This window comes from Myotis nattereri, assembly GCF_964212035.1.
Source record: "Myotis nattereri genome assembly, chromosome: 3".
NCBI classification, from domain to species: Eukaryota; Metazoa; Chordata; class Mammalia; order Chiroptera; family Vespertilionidae; genus Myotis; species Myotis nattereri.
The window spans coordinates 39086840-39106968 of record NC_138077.1 but is presented as its reverse complement, the minus strand read 5'-3'; the positions used below and the strand labels follow the sequence as shown (position 1 = coordinate 39106968).

Sequence of the window (20129 nt, the reverse complement as noted above, 5' to 3'; positions counted from 1 at the left end):
AAAGAGACCTAAATAGACAGTAAGTACTGTAATAGAAGAATCCAGGTTAAGTTCTTGAAAAGCTATTCTTGTTTTCTGTAACATAGTTAGTTTTATTGTTGTAACTTAAACCATTATGATATTAAAATATCCAAATTCAAGAAATATATTTCTATTTCCAATTAAATCTTCCTTAAGAAACTAAGCATTTTTTAATGAATAAAAATATGCAAACAATTTTATTTTCACATTTCTAAGAAATGGTCAGAGTAACTGTAAGCCTGCTGGAAGAATTATTTTTTAAGTTGTTGGAAAGGTCAGGCAGGAAAAAATACTTTTGGAATTTTTAAATCTTTATGACTTTAATATAGAAAGTTCCACAAAGTATGTTGTTTTTCTTACTGAAATATAAAGTTTCTCAAAATACTTTGCAATGAAATCTTTACAAACATGTATTGTAGGTTATTATATGTTGTATAAGTTAGCCATGGTAGATGTAAATAGATAGATATAGATATGGCTAGAGATAGAGATAGAGATAGAGATAGAGATAGAGATAGATATATTATATACATAGATATAGGTATAGATATAGGTATAGATTGGATTTATATTGCAAAAGATGTATATGTGTTGTAATTAAAAGTTATGGTGATCTGTGATAAACTAAGCAAAACACAGGAAGTAAGCCTTTATAACTGATCTTCTATGACCTTTATGATAACATTTAGGGAAAAGCTGCATTTAAATGTAAAGAAATTAAAAAGAAGTCTTTGTGTTTTAAAGTCCAGTGAAATACCACTAGAATTCATTTAACCAGAACACTCAGAGACATTTGAGTGTTCTAACTAGTGGAAAATTTTTATCATATCAATATTGACTGAAAGGGGAAAATAACATCATTTTTAGTGGCAAATCTTTCTAAAATGTATTAATGTTTCATTCTACATTACTAAGTACAATATACTATACCTAATACTTAGGGGCTATTATGAGTGCATTTTCCCTTACTGAAGGTCCCAGATATAGTTGTCAGAGATGAATATATACTGATTGTGGGACATAAGTTGGAATCTTTAGAATACTTCAAATGAGCTTGTTTGCTTATAAATTAATTTTTTCTTCTAAACATGAAAACATGGAAAGACTAACTGAGGATACTGGTTAATTAGGTATTTGTCTCTGAACAAATTATAAGTGTCTAGAAGGAAATAGTGTGGTGTTGCTAATGTGGGGGAAGGGATGTAATTACATATTTTCAGAAAAGTGAATTTTGATAGGATTAAACCATTTTGAGCATTCTTCAATTTAGTGTTTACAAGAATAGCTTAAGTGCAGAACCTAAGACCGCTTATATTCCTGGGAACCTTTTCAAAGTGTAATATAATCTGGCATATGTTGATGTGGGAACAACTAGGATTTAAAGGTAAAGAAATTAATTTTTTCCCAAACATATAACATCTATCTAGAACTACAATCAACTTCAATCTGTCTAATGAAATATTAGTATCATGTAGTTGCTTTTATCTTTGAACCTAAGAGACCATAATACATTATTTAGCAAGTTAAAATGAGTTCAGGCCAAATCTCTTTTAAAAAAATCTCTTTTGATGTATATCTGAGAGTTAGGAAGAAAATGTAAGGGTTAGTAGAGAATACATTTTTAGGAGACAGAAAAACTTCATAGGTAACTTTTAGATATTATAAAATTACTCTTCTGCCTATTTATAGTGAATTGGTACACAGAATATGGACATATTTCTGTTACTGGAGAATCAAACTTCTCCATTGCTCATGGGAATGGGGTTCTTATGGTATTTTTACAAAATGAATTTTCTAAGACTCGTACAGGGGGATGAATGGTTTTATTGGCGTGGAATTACATTTCTCGGGTTGTAAAGTCCCAGGTCCCTTAACCCAGTTCTGAAAAAAGTGCAGCTGGGGGTCCAGCAGAGCCAAAAGCAAAGCCAGCATCCAGAGTTACAGCCGGGCCCAGTGCAGCATCAGCCTAAATAAAGTCCATTAATCCACGTGTCCCATGACCACGTGGACAAATGTAGGGGAGCATAAGCCCTGCAACGGGAGAGCCAGAAGCCCAGCATGGCGGGGGGGGGGGGCAGTCCTTTATCCAGGAGTTCAAATATTCAGGTTTTGCACCTTTGTAGTGGCCACATCTATTCTGGCCACTGTCTTGCTCCCATGTGTGACTGATGGGTAAGCATCTTCCCACGCCATCCAGAACTTACTGGGCATGCATCTACTAGTAAACTGCATTTATCCAGTCTTTTCACCCATCAGTCAGCGGGGAACAGACTTGGAGAGTGTTAAATTACAGCTTTCTAGCAAAGCTGTATAAACGGCATGCCTATATTACTTAGTCTTCTCTTTACTCCTTTCTTATTAAGTAATAACCAGATTACCACAACAGGTTCATTTCCAGTACAGGAGACGCAGACAATCTGCCTGAAGCCATGTATAGAAATGACCCCGTACCTCCATGGAGTCCATGACAGTCCACCAAACTGTCCTAGTCCTTCAGAATTGGGAACACCATATGAATGGGTGCCTATTTATAATTCATCAGACAAACCAGTGAACTAATTAATAGAAATATATTCTTTTGGAACTGCTGGAAATGTTTCAACAATCTTAAGGTCCTCTATGTTGAATCCTTTCTTAAGATTTTGAAAGTTGAAGGTCATTTTTTATTGTGATTCTATAACTTTGGTTGAATATGTTTTCTAATATGGCTCTATATTGTCAATCCTTGGGCACATAAAATGGTCTGTGAATTCATTAGCAAGTTTATGGTACCTTGGGGTTTTGTAACTGCTACTCGAATAGGCCAGATCCAGACTTTGCCTTGATTTCTATTGTTAGGAGAAGTCCATTAACCTTTTCATTTCATTATAGTGTAGCATTATCAAATTACTCTTCCAAAATAATAAGTAGCCCTTTCAGATACTATCGACTCCCAAATACATATAGAAAATAATGTACTCAGCTAATAGGATTTTGCTGATTTATAGAATTATTAGAACATATTGAATGCCCACTTTTACACATAGTATCTATGTTATCAGTACAAAAACCCTGTAAAGTCAGTAAAGCAGTTGTTAGTACCATTCTCACTCTTCTGCTTCGAGAAAACTGAGTTATCTGTCTAATGTCACAGAAGATTGAAAAGTGTTGTTTCTGGGTCTCAAACCTTAGGTTTCCAACTTCCTGTCCTGTGCTCACCTAACTAACCCCAGTCACTACATGTATATAAAGCCAGGTTCATTCTCATTCTCTCTCTCTCTCTCTCTCTCTCTCTCTCTCTCTCTCTCTCTCTCTCTCTCGTGTATCTTAGCAACTTGGAGTTGATAGATATGCAACTGGACTAATTCCCAAGAAAGGAAAAACTTGATAACTATTTCCTGCCCCTTCTGGTTTGTCAGTTAAATGAGAGCCTCCAAAAAAGAAATATGTAATATTGAGAGTTAGGCGTGAGTCTTGGCATGATTCAGACACTGGCTTCAAAACCACTAGAATCCTGACCAGCTGGCATGGCCTACCTGGTGGTCCTCTGAGCCCAGCCTCTCATGTTCATGGGTGTCAACACATACTGTGGGGGAGAGAATTGAGAGGTGTTTGTTTGTTTGTTTGTTTGTTTGTTTAAATAAGCACTTAAATGGTAGTTTCAAGAGCAAATTTCATACATCTGTTGAAATTTAGAATAGTGTCCTACAGATTTGGAATTATTTAGGACTGTGATTATAACCAGAAAGTCAGACAGAAAAGTAAAATGAACTGGTACATCGTCTGTATAACAATAGAAATGTGAGTCTCAGATTTGTGATGATTAGAACAATGAAACCTGGCAATATTTAAAACATTCAGGCACTCCAGGATCCTGGTTCATTTAAAGTCCCCTATTGACATCATCCTGGGGTGACATCTTCACACAGAACAGTCCAGGTGATATCTGACAGCCAGAGCCAAGCTTTAAGCAGTGCCTCCCAAAAGGTGCAGAGTATTAGCAAGAAGTTTTGAAAAAATAAAGCTACCTGTGTTATATGATTACTTTCCAATTGTTCCATTTTTCTATTCTATTTTTATGTACATATCAATTATGTATTTTAACTAATTGAAGTCTGTAAAATGTATGTAATTTAATAAACTTTTAGTTGGGCATAAATAACTTCCTTGGAGCATTCAGATTTAAAAACCAAAGAAATTTGGTTTTTCACAAGAAAATTCCTTTCAAGAAGTTCCAGACTCTAATTTGAGATCATGTGGCTAAAACTTCAATTCAGTTTGGGAAGGTTCAACTGTGTTGGCACTGGCTGACCACTGCAGACACAATCTTCATTTGAATTTCTTTTGGGCAACTCTCTCTGACAATTTGGTCATGGTCCCTGACCAAACACTACCATAGAATCCAATTGTGGCCTCCTGGGTTCAGAATTTCTATTGTTCAATACTTACAACGTCCTTTTTTTATCAGATTACAAATAAAAGGAATTAGCTAAGAAGTCTTAAAATAACCCTATTATTGAATTGTCTTTGGACTTAAACTGCTTTCTGAGCAATTTACTAAGGTAAAAAGGAAGCCACTTTGTAATCTTTCATAGGTAGCTGCTTACATACTTTATTGGTTTACTAGGGCTTCCATAACAAAGTACCCCAGACTGAGTGACTGAAATGACAAAATGTATTTTCTCACCATTCTGGAGGCTAGAAATTTGAGGTCAGGTGTTGGCAGGGTTGGCTTCTTCTGAAACCTCTTTCCTTGGCTTGTAGATCACTGTCTTCTCCTTGTATCTGCACATGGTTTTTCTTCTACGTCCTAATATTTTCTTCTTATAAGACCAGTCACATTGGATTAGGGCCCATCCTAACGACCTCATTTTAACTTAATTGCCTCTTTAATAACAACCCTACTTCCAAATACAATCACATATGAGGTACTGGGGGATAGGCCTTCAACATATGAATTTGGGGAGACATTCTCAGCCCCATAACAGATACTGATCCCAGCTCATTAGAAACCAGTGTCTCCTTCCCTTCCAGCGGCTAGTTTCAGCATCCATCTTGCTTCTGATCCTTCATTTCCATACCTTATCAGTCCCTTTGATTTAGGTCATTCCAACCCTGGCCTTTGCTTTTTACCTGCAGACACTCGGACTTCTCCTTAACTTGTGAATGGGTACGGCCTCTTATCCATACTGTGACTATTCTCTGCCTCTGTTGCTATTATTCAAGTCACTACTCTTTTCACATCTATTTTTCAGTTGTTCACCCCTCTTATGTTTCCTGTGGCTTCTAAACTCAAATTCATGATGGTATTTTCTATAATAACCCAAACTGGAAAAACTCAAATATCCATCAACAATTGAATGGATAAATTATGGTACACTCAGATGATGGAATACTATACAGTGGTGAGAATGTAAGAACTATTGCTACTTACTCCACAGATGAATCTCACAAACCTAATTTTGCATCTTCTGCCACCTACCTCCTGAGGACAATAAGGCCATGGAGATCAGGAGCTCAGCAGTAAGAGCGCCTAAGGAATGAGCATTTACTGAGTGCCTGCCATGTGCCAAGCATTGTGGAAATGCTATCATATACTCTCCTAATTCATTCTCACAAATTTATGAAGTAGATAGGTGATATTCCTATCCTAGGTAAAGTGGAGGCTTCGAGAGAATAACTTATAAAATCCAGAGCTGGAATTGAAACTCCCATCTTCTGGCTTCAGTCCCAGTGTTGGTGCCAACATGCCACATGCCCACCCCTCTTTTTCCTCCACTGGCTGTGGAGGCTGCACTGGCCCCGTGAGCTGGTAATCACCTTGCCCACACCTGGGCACACACTGGCTGGGGCTCACAGCTCCGAGGTCTCTGTTCTTTCCCTAACTCCTCTCCACGATGTGAGAGAGACTAGACTGTTCACTCCCTTTCAAGGAACTAGAGGCATTAAGGAGGAGCCAATCCACACATTGCCAATGACCCCCAGAGAACTATCAACATAAGCAGCAATGCCCATCCAGTCCAGAATTTTAGAATAGGAATTCCCAAAGCCTCAAGCTTCTCTCTTGGAGATGTTTCAGGGAACTCGGGCAGATGGGGTACATTAGCTGCAGACCTTCTTGGCTAGTAGCTTATGACCTAGTTACTGGAATTTACTTTTCCTAAGTTCATCAATAAAAACTGGGTCATTTGATAACTTAGGAACAAGCTGGTGAAAAACACATCTGCCAGAAAATGAGGAAAGCTACAAAGAAAACTCCTGAATAGTCAGGCTCTAAGACACAACTCTTGTTCATAAATTAATAATAGAATTTGCCTGAAACATTCATAAAGGGGATGGATTCCCATTCACTAGTTAATAGTCCTCTAGAATGAAAACGGATACAGTGTAAATCTACCTTATGATGTCTGGGTAAATTTGCTGTCTCCAATTCAAATTCGGTGACAGTATAGTTAGCATATGGTCTTTCTATCTGTTTAAATAAAGGAGAGATTTGATCTCTTTGCTCTGAAATAATAACCGTCAACATTTAAAGGCCTCCAACTTGGTGCGGGGGGGGTGGGGGGAGGAATTCTTTCTTGTGACATGTTTTTTGACTTGGTCTGTATATTTTCCTTAGTAGGGGCAAGAAGTTGGGGGTTACATATAATCACTGATAAGTTAAAGAGTTTCACAGTCAATCATATCAATCCAAGGAAACTTTTTCATGTTCTTGACCACACATTTACCTGCAAGGATTCTTATTCATTATATTCACTTTGTAAAACTTCCCAATCATAGAAGATATGAAAAACACAAAAGTGATTTTTAAAATCAAATTTTTGTACATTGATCCTCCCAAGTTTCCTTACCACCAACCGTCCAACGCCAGCATGGCTGCTGTGTATACTTAGAAACCAGACTTCCAGGCCTCTTCTCCTACTTCCTCCCAGAAAAAGGCCATGCCTCACCTCCCCCACACCTGGTACACCATTAATTAAGCATAATGTAAGCAAGTAACATGCTGGTGATGAATGATTCTCATAACACTTTGCTTTCTCTTGAGTGTTGGGACATCCATCATTGTGCAAGTAAGATACGAGCGGTCTGGAATATTTGTATTTGAGGGGACATTTTTCCAAAAGAAAAAAACACACAAAGTAATCTTTAGGGTTATGTGTTTTAGTCATTTTCCTTTTTCTTAAAAATAATCTGCCCAAATGTGTCTGTTTTGTAAATCATCTGAACTATTTAGCACAAGATATTGAAAATACAATATAACCTTTTAATTAGGATTTTACTTTTTGTTACCAGTTTCATTCAAAGCCCTCTCAAACTGTAAATAAGAAATTTTGGATTTATGATCTTAACATCTCATCTACATTTACTTCTTAATTATCAAATATGTATTATTAATAGCATCCTCAATAAAAGACTAAACAAGGTCAATAGAAAACAATTTTTTTAAGCCAGAACACCAGGCAGCAAAAATTGCTTGCAGGTGCATAATAGAAAAGCTCAATATTAACATAACATAGGTTCCAAGTAATTTAGAGCCACAATAATAATAATAGTAATCCTGATAGTAAAACTCTGCCAATTCAGAACTGGTAATAGATAAGTGAGAACTGAGTGATGTTACTTTGACCATCTGTCCAGGAAGGTTGCTAAGCAAACAGGGTAAATAAGCCTCAGGGATATGGTGAGAGTGAGGTAGAGACAATGGTTAGCCTCCTCAAATGAACAAACAAATGGCAAATTGGAAACAAATGGATCTTGTTAATTAAAAAGAAGTCTTATCTTTCCTTCACAGCAAATATTAAGCACCTTTACTTGGCAACACTTTATTAATTTTAATAAATTTGTATTTAGATGCTTGAAACTTTATTTAAAATCTAATTAAGCCTTTTATCTAATTCAGAATCACCTTCTGTCAAAGTTGGCCATATTACACTATGTGATTTCAGTATTTTAAATAATGTGCAAAAGCTATCCAATACTTGTATTGGATACACACAAGTAAACTTGAGTATCTATTATGTGCCCACAGAGAACTATACAAAGTAATAGAAAATAGTTCAAAAGCAATAAGCACAATCATTGTTCACACAAGGCAATTTCATGGATGAGACGTGGCGAGAGAACATTTTACAAAAATAAAGGACCATAGCAAGATCCCTGGGGGCGCTTAGTCTGCATGCACGACTCAGCAAGTTGGGTGTTGAGCAGTTCTATTCCTCAAATGACCCACTGCATAATTGGAAACAATGACAAGGAGTGTTTTGGCAATGGCAATGACTCTGATCATTGAGGGCTGACTTTTTTTTAACAAAAGTAGAGACACAGGTTGATTCAACTTCCTCAGAAGTGCTCCCAAATAGTCAGAAACACACCTAGAGGCCAGAGAGAATGAAGTGTTTAGGCTTGTTGTCTGGTGAAGATATTACATTTTTAGTCATGTCAATTTCACACATCAGTGTTTACTGCCTCAAGCCTACACCTTCCAACAACTACAAAATGGAAGCTACTAATTAGGCATCCAATAAGATTTATGAGTATAGTAGTCCCCCACTGTTGTAAATGTTTCCCTCCACGTCCCGCGTGGTTCAGGGTTCAGGCTCTGGAAGAGGAGCTGCATACAAATGAAAGAGAAAAGACAAGAGATAATTTGGGAATATTGGGGGGCCAGGCGGGTAAGGCCAACTCAAGAGGAAGGACTTCCACCAGTGCTCAGGCCGCATCAACCTTTTATAGTCAGAGGTAAACAAGGTAGTGGTTACCATAGTTACACTGCTTTTGTGAGTTTCACTTGTTTTGACCACAGTTACACTTCCTGCACTTCCCTCAGCCCATTAGCTTCCCAGATAAGATCTAGGGAGTGTTATAAGGTCAAGCCTAATTATGCTAAGAAGACTGTGCCCTCTAATCTGGGACTTGTTTGTGACTTTGCCAACAGGTCAGTCCAAGGCTTAACCCTATATCGGCTCTCCACATCTCACCCTTCTTTTACTTTTATGCTACTATAATGAAAGTTTAACTTAAGCATCAAGAACAAAAAGCTACCATAATGAAAGTAAAACTTAAGCATCAAGAACAAAAAATGTTTAAGTCCAAGTTTCAATGTCCGACAGTTCCTTATGTGTACATGTCAGCAATGATATTTCAGTTCTGGCTGGTGGACAAATGCTGGCAATGCAGGTCCGACCCGCTCTGGTTTGATCCTGGGCAACCTGCAGCAACGCACAGTTGCTGACTGCTAGTATGGCAAAGCGTCGTCAACATCTTCCATCTCTGGATTGTTTTCCTCTTGTATTCATGGTTGGAGCATTCCTGATAATTCCTCTCTGTTGCAGGAATCCACATGGTCTTGGAGTTGTTTTCTGAAAATATACAAACATATTCTCAACCAAAAGTTAATAAAGAAAATTTTACTTGGGATCCTTTTTATATTTGCCCAAATGATTTTCCTTTGGCTTATTTTGACACCATGTATGTTTTTCATGGGTGTCTTGCTGTTAGCATTACAAATGAAAAAATTTTTTCTAGATGTAAATTAGTTACAGGATATTTTTTCTTACATGGTATTTTTCCACTATCCCCCCCCCCCATTTTTTTATTTAATTATTAGGAGGCTTTTGGAAAATTTTTATAATGCAGACTAGATAACTTTAATTTTTTTAATTTTTTGCACAAAAATATGACTGCTTTAGGTTCATTGCATGTTAAGCAATTTTACCATGAAATGAAAATTTTGGTTAATACTACTTATTTCAATTAAACTCATTACTGTCAAATTTAATACTCTAACAACAATCTTAGTTTACACTGTAAATATTAATGGAAAGGATTATTTTGCATCCTTGAGAAGGCCCTGAGCATTCCTGGTGTTAGGCTGGATTTATATATAGGGTAGCTGCTGTCAGCCAAGTTTCTGTTGTCTGGGTCCTGATCTGAGCTGGGCATGGGAAGCGGGAAGCAGCCATTGGGGCAGGAGACCTCCCTCAGAAGGGGCAAGTGTTCAAGCCTCTGCATAGTTGGGGCGGTGAGGATCTGTGCCCCACCTCTGTTGACCCCCAAGTTCTCTCCTGATGGCCCCTCTGCGGCTGTGCCTGTCATAGGTTGTTCCTTCCCTGAGGAATCGTACCCGTCTCTGGCTAACCAGCCATCCTCCGGGGCCAAGCAGGGTGATGTGAGGTTCAGTTCTGTCTCCTTGGTAGCCTATGCCCCTGTGGTCTCCACTCCCAGCAACTGCCTTGGGATCCCCTCGCCTGCTGGCGGGGCTCGGGCATTGATCACATATCTTAGGGAACCAAGGTTTCTTCTCCAGGGAGGACCCAGCTCACACCATTGGGTGAGAGACAGATCCATGGTACCAGCCACCGTGAGGCTTCAACCTCAGCATGAACAGAGAGCTCAGGCAACAGCTATGGGCAATTGGATTGTAAGAAGAGGGACCCTCTTGGCAAAAAGGGCAAGAGAGGTCAATATAGAATGCTCAAGTGCCTTCCCAGGGGGCCTTCCACACAGTGGAAGGGATTAAATCCTTTCATGTCCTTATTAAATTGCTGCCAAACATTCAAAGAATTAGTTTGTAAGTTTGTTTGGGATAAATGCACAATATGCTGTTGTAAAATATCAAAAATTATTAATGACATTGTAGAATAATATCATGTAAAGATAACCTTTGCTCTAGGCCATGGCAATTCAATTTTAAACTGGAAATGATATTAATTAAATGTCTTCAATTAGTCTTTCAGTAACTTTACACTAGCTATATTCAGGAAGGCAAAAACCCAAGTTATTTACCTTTCTATATTAAACCTAGTACATTTAATTACAGTCCTCCAGATGTTTGAAGGAAAAACCTCTTTCTATTATTTTCTTGCAGAGTAATTTCCAATCAGTATCCTCGTCCTCTCACAGCTGGGTTACACTTGGAGAATTTCAATTTAAAAAAGAAAAATCTGCCAGAACCGGTTTGGCTCAGTGGATAGAGCGTCGGCCTGCGGACTCAAGGGTCCCGGGTTCAATTCCGGTCAAGGGCATGTACCTTGGTTGTGGGCACATCCCCAGTGGGGGGCGTGCAGGAGGCAGCTGATCGATGTTTCTCTCTCATCAATGTTTCTGTCTCTCTATCCCTCTCCTTTCCTCTCTGTAAAAAATCAATGGAATGTATTGAAAATAAATAAATAAATAAATAAATAAATAAATAAATAAGAAAAATCTTTTTCTTTTACACCAAGTAACCTACAGGGTTACTTCTTGGATGTTGATTGATAGTGCCGCAAGGTCATGTATTTCAAGTCAAAGTCATTAAATTTGGTTGAATTAAAAAATCCTTTAAAAAGAGAGAATAAACTTTTGAAAACATTTCAGGGCCCGTGAAATGTCCCGAAGTCATTCCTTGGTTATAGTTTTGAAATCCAACTTGAAAGACCATCAAATATATATGTGTATATAAGATTTAAAGATTATATTCAATTCTGTCCTCTAGATTTTTCATGAGGCAAATTTATTGAACAATTTTTAGCATTTTGTTATTTCAGAATATCTAATTCAATTTAGCAAACTCCCAAAGCATTGGGCTGCCATTGACTGGAAATAATTAGTCTTGGGTTTTATTTTGTACATTTGTAAAGAGATTCCAGCTCAAAACTCTATCTAAATGTCCAAAAACAGGATAGTTGTGCGCATTAGTTTTAAGCCAGCTTTTCTCTTTACACTTGCACAGAAATCCCAGATGCATTTTTAAATTTTGTAAAACTTTTCAATTACGAGAAGGAGACTTTAAATTAGAATACTTGGGGAGGGGGAATCCATATTGGATCACCATGTGCTCCCTTCTTCCCTTCCCCCACATCCTGCTTTGGGGGAAGTTTCAGCAAATGACTCAGATGGCGTATTTTTTCCCAAAGTCATGCTTAATAGAAAAAGACATATTTTAAATTTTTTCCTATTTCGCTTTCTTTTTTTTTTTTAAATATATTTTATTGATTTTTTACAGAGAGGAAGGGAAAGAGATAGAGAGTCAGAAACATCGATGAGAGAGAAACATTGATCAGCCGCCTCCTGCACATCTCCTACTGGGGATGTGCTCGCAACCCAGGTACATGCCCTTGACCGGAATCGAACCTGGGACCTTTCAGTCCGCAAGCCGACGCTCTATCCACTGAGCCAAACCGGTTTTGGCTATTTCGCTTTCTAAAGTAATAGCTAGCACCCAAGGTTATCTTAGCCAAAATTTGGTTATCATAAGATGTTCTCCGGTAATTTTTAAATAAAATATTACGTAATCTCATTGTGGGAGAGCTTATAGCTCTGCCCTTCCCTGCCACCTTTGAATCTCTCCGCACCAGAGGTGGATTTGGCAGCGGGGTTTTATTTCTTATTACAGATTTTAGATTCCAAATACAAACTAAGATTTTAATTTGGACAAGAAACCACATTAAGATGACCATGGTACTCTTTTTTCTCAGCCTGATTTTAAAAAGTACCTTTTAATATTCCAATTTCTTTATAATTTGACCTTTTTGCACAGGTGATTCTATTAATGGAGAATTAAACATTTCAGGATTAGTACATGGAGGCGGAGGGAGCCATGAAGGCCATTCCTCCCATTTTTCCTTTTCTTTCTGCTCCTCTTAAGGAGCGGAGGGTGCAAGGGGAGGAGATTTATCCTCCTTGGCCTCTCTTTAAGTCTCTAGCAAATGAAATACCGTGTTCCACAAGGGAAAACAGTTTTTGGAGGCAAGTTTTTTCCCTGCTGCTGACCTTTTTTTCAAGTTCTGACTAACTTTTTGGCAAACATTCAAAATCTAAGGTACCTTCTTCAGGAAAACAAGGGTTATGTTCTATAACATCAAGCAAAAATTATGAGATTACCTCCTTAATCATGCAAACCAAAAGTCTATAATAAAGTTTCTTACTTTTTTAAGCCGAATCCTGCCCCGTTAGCCTGGTTAAGAAAATGTTCACACCCTACTTACAGATCACGACTTCTGCAGCTAATCGTGGGCTTTGCATGCGGTGAAATATCTCCCCACCTTTACGGTGAATTCTTCCCCACCTTTATGGTGAAACTTTGTTTTTTCGCTCTAGGCAAAGCCTTCACTTCCAGATTTCCCGTCGGGCGCCAGATGTTATGTTTCCCTCCACGTCCCGCGTGGTTCAGGGTTCAGGCTCTGGAAGAGGAGCTGCATACAAATGAAAGAGAAAAGACAAGAGATAATTTGGGAATATTGGGGGGCCAGGCGGGTAAGGCCAACTCAAGAGGAAGGACTTCCACCAGTGCTCAGGCTGCACCAACCATTTTATAGTCAGAGGTAAACAAGGTAGTGGTTACCATAGTTACACTGCTTTTGTGAGTTTCACTTGTTTTGACCACAGTTACACTTCCTGCACTTCCCTCAGCCCATTAGCTTCCCAGATAAGATCTAGGGAGTGTTATAAGGTCAAGCCTAATTATGCTAAGAAGACTGTGCCCTCTAATCTGGGACTTGTTTGTGACTTTGCCAACAGGTCAGTCCAAGGCTTAACCCTATATCGGCTCTCCACACCCCACCCCCTTATCCACAAGGGATATATTCCAAGGCCCCCAGTGGATACCTGAAACCTTGGTTACTACCAAATCCTAAATATACTATGATGTTTCCAATACACACACTAGAGGCCCAGTGTATGAAATTTGTCCACTGGGGGGAGAGCGGGGTTTGTCCCTCAACCCAGCCTGCACCCTCTCCAATATGGGACCCCTAGGGGGATGTCCAACTGCCCACAGGGATCGGGCCTAAACCGGCAGTCAGACATCTCTCTCACAATCCGGGACTACTGGCTCTCAACTGCTCGCCTGCCTGCCTAATTGCCCCTAACTGCTCCCCTGCCAGCCTGATTGCCAACTTCCCTCCCCTGCTGGCCCAGTCACTCCCACTGCCCTCCCCTGCCAGCCCTATTGCACCAACTGCCCTCCCCTGCTGGTCTGGTCCCCCCTAACTGCCCTTCCCTGTAGGCCTGGTCCCCCCCCCCCCAACTGCCCTCTTCTGCTGGCCGTCTTGTGTCAGCCACCTTTGTGATGACATGGGCGCTGCCATCTTTGTGACGACATGGGCGTAGCCATCTTGTGAGGGTGTGGTGTCAATTTGCATATTACCTCTTTATTTCATAGGATACTTTTTCCCTAAAAGGAATCACTTTACAGCTTCTCTTTGGCATATCCAAATTGCCAGCATCACAACTTTTGCACTTTGGGGGCAATTATTAAGTAAAATAAGGGTTACTTAAACACAAGCCCTATAACAATCAATCTGTAACTAAGACAGCTACTAAGGGACCAATGAGCAGGTAGCCTATACAGTGTGTATACGCTGGACAGAGGGATGATTCACATCCCAGGTGGGGTGGATCAGGACAGCAGGAGGTTTCATCATCCTGCTCTGAATGGCTTGCAGTATGAATTGCTTAATTCTGGAATTTTCCACTTAATACTTTAGGTCTGTAGTTGACCACAGGTCATTGAAATTTTGGAAAGTGAAACCACTATAAGGGGGGCTGCCATTGTGTTAGAAGATACCTGGATCCTAACAAACGTAGTGAGAGTAGCAGCAGTGCAAAGTGGTCCATTAGGGCAGGAACAGCCACAGTGGGAGTTTGGAGGGGCGGGGAGCAGCTGCTGCCCAAATTAACCACCTAGAAGTGACAGATCAGCTCTAGGGACAGCAGAGCAGCCACGAGGAGGCCACACTGACTGTTGCGAAGACACCAACCCAGAGTCAACTTAGGCACTAGGCACAGTGGACAGTTCACAGGACCCAAGACACGTTTAAGGCCCCATAAAATGTTGTAATTTTAATCTCTCATAAAATCAGAACTCCAAAAATCATTAGTATAATAATGAATATGTAACAATAAATCCAGTCTGGATTATAGTTGTCTTTATACCAACTTTTCATAAAATACAATTTTTAGCTTTTCTTTTCAATAGAGGAAGGGGCCCATGTCCTCTGGCACCAATCATTCATGTTAAGGAAAGTAAGCATGTCTGTGGTGGGCTCGGAATCCCAGCAACTTTGACGGGGTAGGGCGGAGGAGGAGGAGAGGGGGTAGAGATTAAAGTTAAGGACCATAGAGACTGTTATCCAAGACTTTCTCCCACCACCACATACACAATCTGGAAGAGCGTAACAAAAAAAAGTGCCAATTAGCACATGACACAAACTGAGGGCACAGAGTTATATAGTAGAATGTAATTAGAGTCACTCCGTATTCATCTCAGAGGACTTCCTAGAAAAGGTGATGGCTTGGAGAAGAGTGCACATAGGGAACAATGCTGGAGTGGAGTGGGGCGGGGGATAGTAAGGGAGACATATATGGAGGGTCGATTGGCGGTCCTTTTTTAAACGCCCTGTGTCATCATTTAAAGAGAGAGGCACCAGGTTGTGCACTGTGACTTCCCTACCCATATTTAAGAATCAGGAATCACATTATTTCCAGCTAAAAACAGCACTGAATCAGTGGTGAGTTTATTGTGACTTATGAATTCCACAGGAGAATCTGTGGTGATGACAGAATTCTGTCCCGGCTTCCCAATTGTTTACATCTAGATCTGTGCTTCCTTTGGGATATTGGGAAATAAGGATTGACCAGAGTGCCCAGATTTAGTTCTATTTGTACCACTTTTTAAATTTACAAAATATTCTGTTGTGGGGAGAATGAGTTAAATGTAACTGTGCTAGAACCAGCATGGCCTGAACCCTCCTGTATGTTGGAAGAAATCTACAGGAACACACTGCACTGGGCAGGACACAGTATGGTAGACAGGCATCGCCTGCGTTCAGAGGAGACTGGGAAACATTGCTCTCACATTTTCCCGTGTTGGGAGTTTAAAGAGAGCATGACACCCTGACATTTACCTTCCTGAGTAAAAGAATGTTGTCCTTGGTCTGCACATAAGAGACAGAGAGAAAAGTCATCCGAAATCAGTTTTTGTGGCCAGTTTCTTGGGGGTGCATTTAAGTTCAGAGTCCAGAATTTATGAGATACAAGATGGTTTTAGCATATGCAAAACTGAATACCATTTCATTTGGAACAAACTTACCAAAATGTTATAGATGCCAGGTATTTGTTTACAGGTATGTATATGTGAAGAAATATATTCAATATATTCACACTTGTGAGCTTGATGGTAGTTTGTCTTCAATAAACATTCATCCTAAAAAACTTCAATGTTGTAAAGATAAAATTTGGGGGTGGAGGGGAATGTCAGACTTGTTAATTTTATTTTCTTATTTCTATTTTTTCTCAATTTTTGGTAGTCGTGTGTTTTAATTTTTGTTATCAGAATAAAAGGAAGACATTTTAATTTCATATATTAGATGATATGGGGTTACCGGAAATCACTACTATTGTAGTCTTTTACCTTTCCCCTAATTTATTACATCTTCATAACTTCTATTTAACATATCTGATAAAAAGACTCTGGATTATTATTGATAGATTAAGAATAATAAAAATAATTTTAAATTTAAAAATTTCATATACTAGTAATAGAATCTGCAATTAGAAAATTGCTTATGAATGGACTAACCACGGAATTGCATACTTTTAAGTATCGCATGCACCCAAAATAGATCTCAGAACACCTAGTACAGATGGCATTTAATTGTGCTGAGTTAGCATTTTAATCAGAATTAGAGGGATGCTAAAGCTTATAAACCTAATAAGATTCACAGAATAAAAACACTGTGACACATGACATGCTTAGGTTAGTTTTCCATGAAAATAAAAAAAAAACAGAAATACTTTGTTAGAATTGTGCTTATGAGTGAAGTCATGGGGAGGCTGATTCTTAGTGACCATTGCAGATTGAAGAAAATCTTTCTCAAAGATGTTGGCTTGATCCAGACGGTATCATTATCCTGAGAAGTGGTTGCTGCCCCAAACTTGGATGATTTCACAAACCCCCTGCACGGATGGCAGTCAGTGATGCTGTCGGGGGGGGGGGGGGGGGGGGGAGGGACTGCATCGGAAGCCCTCCGGCCTGTCAAGCCAATGAAAAATTAACAGTGAGGTAGACAAGGAAGCACACAGGCTGGCACTGGGTTCCCTTCCTGCTCAGCCACACACCAGCTTTGAGACCTTGACCAAGTCACTCCGTCTCTGAGTCTCTGAGCCTCAATGTCCCAAACCACCTAGTAAGACAATGTATACCCCACAGAGGTCTCATGCAACAAATAAGTATAAATGCATCCAACACCGAGCAGTGCCCAGCACACAGTCGCTTCTCCAAATACTTCCGTTCCTTCCCTTTTGAGACGGGCCTGGAGCCAACACCTCCTCGTCATCTGGCAGCGGCACAGCCTGGTGTCCAGCCTGAGAAGATGCTGTGACTTCCAGTGCTATTTACTCTGTTCCTCATGTTCTATATTTAAGAAAGAGGAGTGAGCCCGCATTGGGTTTCCTTAATTATGTCAGTGTCACTTGCTATATACTCTCCATGTTTCATTCATTTATGCCCAGTCTTATAATAGAAGTTAACAAAAGATTATTCTCAGGTATTATTATTGTTTGTTAGAAAAGCTATAATTGTATATATTTCACTGCTCAGGAAACAAGGTGATAAAGAGAAATATCGAAGAATTTTCTACAGCAAATCACCAGGGAAAAATAGTCAAAAAAAAAATCTTAAGAAACTCACCCAGAAAGTGGGAAAAGGTGATTTTGAAGTTGTATTTACAAAAAAGGAGAGTGAAATAACTGCTGGAGGGTGTCACGGCGTAGTAATCAACTTGTAAAGTGCCACTATTCTTTTCTGTTGTTGCTGAGAATGATGGGATGGAAAAGCACACAGGCTTAATGTAATCCAAAACCACTTACAAGCTTGAGTGTGTATATTCAGTGAAGAGTTCATTTTTGCTGTCTCCATGTTATTTCAAATAATAGATGAATATTTATCCTTCGGTATAGTTATATTTAGAAATTGAGCTTGAAGTCTGGATAATTATGCGCATGTAGTTCTTACAATGTTTTGAGCCATTGGCTTCAACAAAGGGAAAAAAAAACCTCTACAGTTGTGTTACTGTCAGCCCCACAGACTACCAATGAGCCAAGTTGTATAGTTTTATGAATTGCCAACTCAATTATCAGTCGGGATCTGAATTTTAGAAACGTTCTCCCATGAGATACATGGGCAAGTCAGAAATAACACAGTTTGATTTTCAGGTACCAGGTGGAGGCGGCCGTGTGATTGGGGGAAATCTGGCTTTGACAAATGAGTGTGCTCGCTAGGTTTGGCAGCGGTTTCAGACACTGTATCTGGAACCGTGGCGATGTCATGGTGGCAGACCTTCCCGTTCTGTCCTCGGACTGCACCACACGTGTAAACAGGGAGGCTCTCGGGGGAATGACTCAAAGCCAACAGGCTGTACAGGGGAACTTTGCTAGCAGGTTCTAACATGGGTGTCATGACTCTTTTCAGGTAGTAGGTGTAACCTTGAAGAAAAAGTGGCACTGTCTTCAAAAAAGTGACCTGACCCTGGCTTTGGTGGGTTTTTCTGCAAGAAATCAAAAGCACCGCATGTGTTAATGATACATCCTTTCTAGCTGACCACTGCTTTGTTCTAGAGTTCAGCATGAAAGGACTAATTTTTGTTTTGGTTTGGTTTTTTTGTTTGTTTGTTTTAGTGAAATGGCATGTCCGTTGCTAATTCTAGCTACTCTAGTTGCACATGTGAAAAATATCTATCTGTAGTTTACGGATTGGTAGCATTTCAAATAAGTAGTGTATTGAAATACTGACCTGAAATTTTTTGAGATGCTCATCAATTGACCTTTTTTTTTTCCTTAGCTCAGGATAAGAGTCTGAATTATTATTATTTTTTTAAAATTATACCTTGTAACATTAGATTTGTTCTTTTAAGTATGTTAGGAATTTAAATATAAGCATGCCACTTCGTTCATTGCTATCTTATTAGAAGTTCTTGGAGCATGGAAGGAATTCTTCACAAATGATTTTGCTCTTTTGAAAAAAAATAAGCTCAAAAATATTTGTTAAACTATATTTAACCTGTAATGAGAATAGCTTATAAAGGTATGCTAAGCTTATAGTATGTAACGTTTCATCCCAATAATTTTATATTTTGAAAAAATGTAAAACAATTTAATAGTTCCATAATAATCTTTTCCCAGAATTCAGAATTGTATGCATCTCTATTTTAGGAAGTTCACATTGCATCATTAAAGAATAAACCTGGGATCATTATGGTCCCCAGTTTTTAATGTTTTCCTTTATTCTTCTAGTAGTCAGTGATTTTAAGGATTGTGGCCATAGAGACATTCCAGAACATATTTGATAGTAACTCCTGATAAATAAAATCTCTTGTTGTTTATATCCCATCATGGAAATAAACATTATCATTCAATAATGCTAGTTCTTAAATAAAAGTTAAAAACAAAGAAATAAACTTTGAGAAATAAAGAGATTCACACATTCTAAAATCTAGTAACTGTAAAGTTTTTCTTTGTTTTCATAAATAAAAGCTGCCACTTATTATTTAGAAAGGAATGCCTGAGAAAATGGATGATTAGCACATAACAAACTGAGGGCACAGGAGTTATAGTAGAATGCAATTAGAGTCACTCCTTATTCATCTCAGAAGACTTGCTTCCTGGAATAGACCTCCCTTCTAAACTCTTAAAGTACTGTGCAAGACCATGATAATAATGTGATTCTACTCTTTTGCATTACATAGAAAGGATCAAGATTTATTAAGCTCTAGAATTCATATTAACCCTAACTCCCATTTATGTTGGATTGCTCTTAATTCCCTTTCAGACAACAGACCACATATGTCCATTTTTGTTTCTGGGCCTATGATATCTCTATATGCTACATTTGTATTTTAAATAGATTTACAGCACAGATATTAATGTGTGCTATTATTATAAAATTATTTTCTCCAGAGAGGCTTTGCCCAGAGACATAAGAAAATTAAAGTTTTCTGTTTTTAAAGTGTTTAGAGATTATTTAATTTTTACATAGTATGAGATGCTTCTAATTGGATCAAGAAGGTAGTATTTTATTTCATTTTTTCCATGATGCCATATCTACTCTCAAAAATTCAATAATCTAGTAAACCAAAAAGACAGAAAGCCAGCAT

At 38.7% G+C, this 20129-nt stretch overlaps 1 protein-coding gene across 6 annotated transcripts in view; it reads left to right on the top strand.

The window, feature by feature from the left end:
• Positions 1-20129, top strand: part of PEX5L (peroxisomal biogenesis factor 5 like) — a 240418-nt gene that overhangs the window by 121320 nt on the left and 98969 nt on the right. For 2 of the 6 annotated variants that reach the window (XM_081086948.1, XM_081086946.1), the window contains exon 3: positions 18449-18514. The exons of the other annotated variants lie outside the window; for them this stretch is intronic. In XM_081086948.1, the coding sequence (XP_080943074.1) occupies positions 18449-18514 (66 nt within the window). The remainder of the gene's footprint in view (positions 1-18448; positions 18515-20129) is intronic. 6 annotated transcript variants of the gene reach the window in all.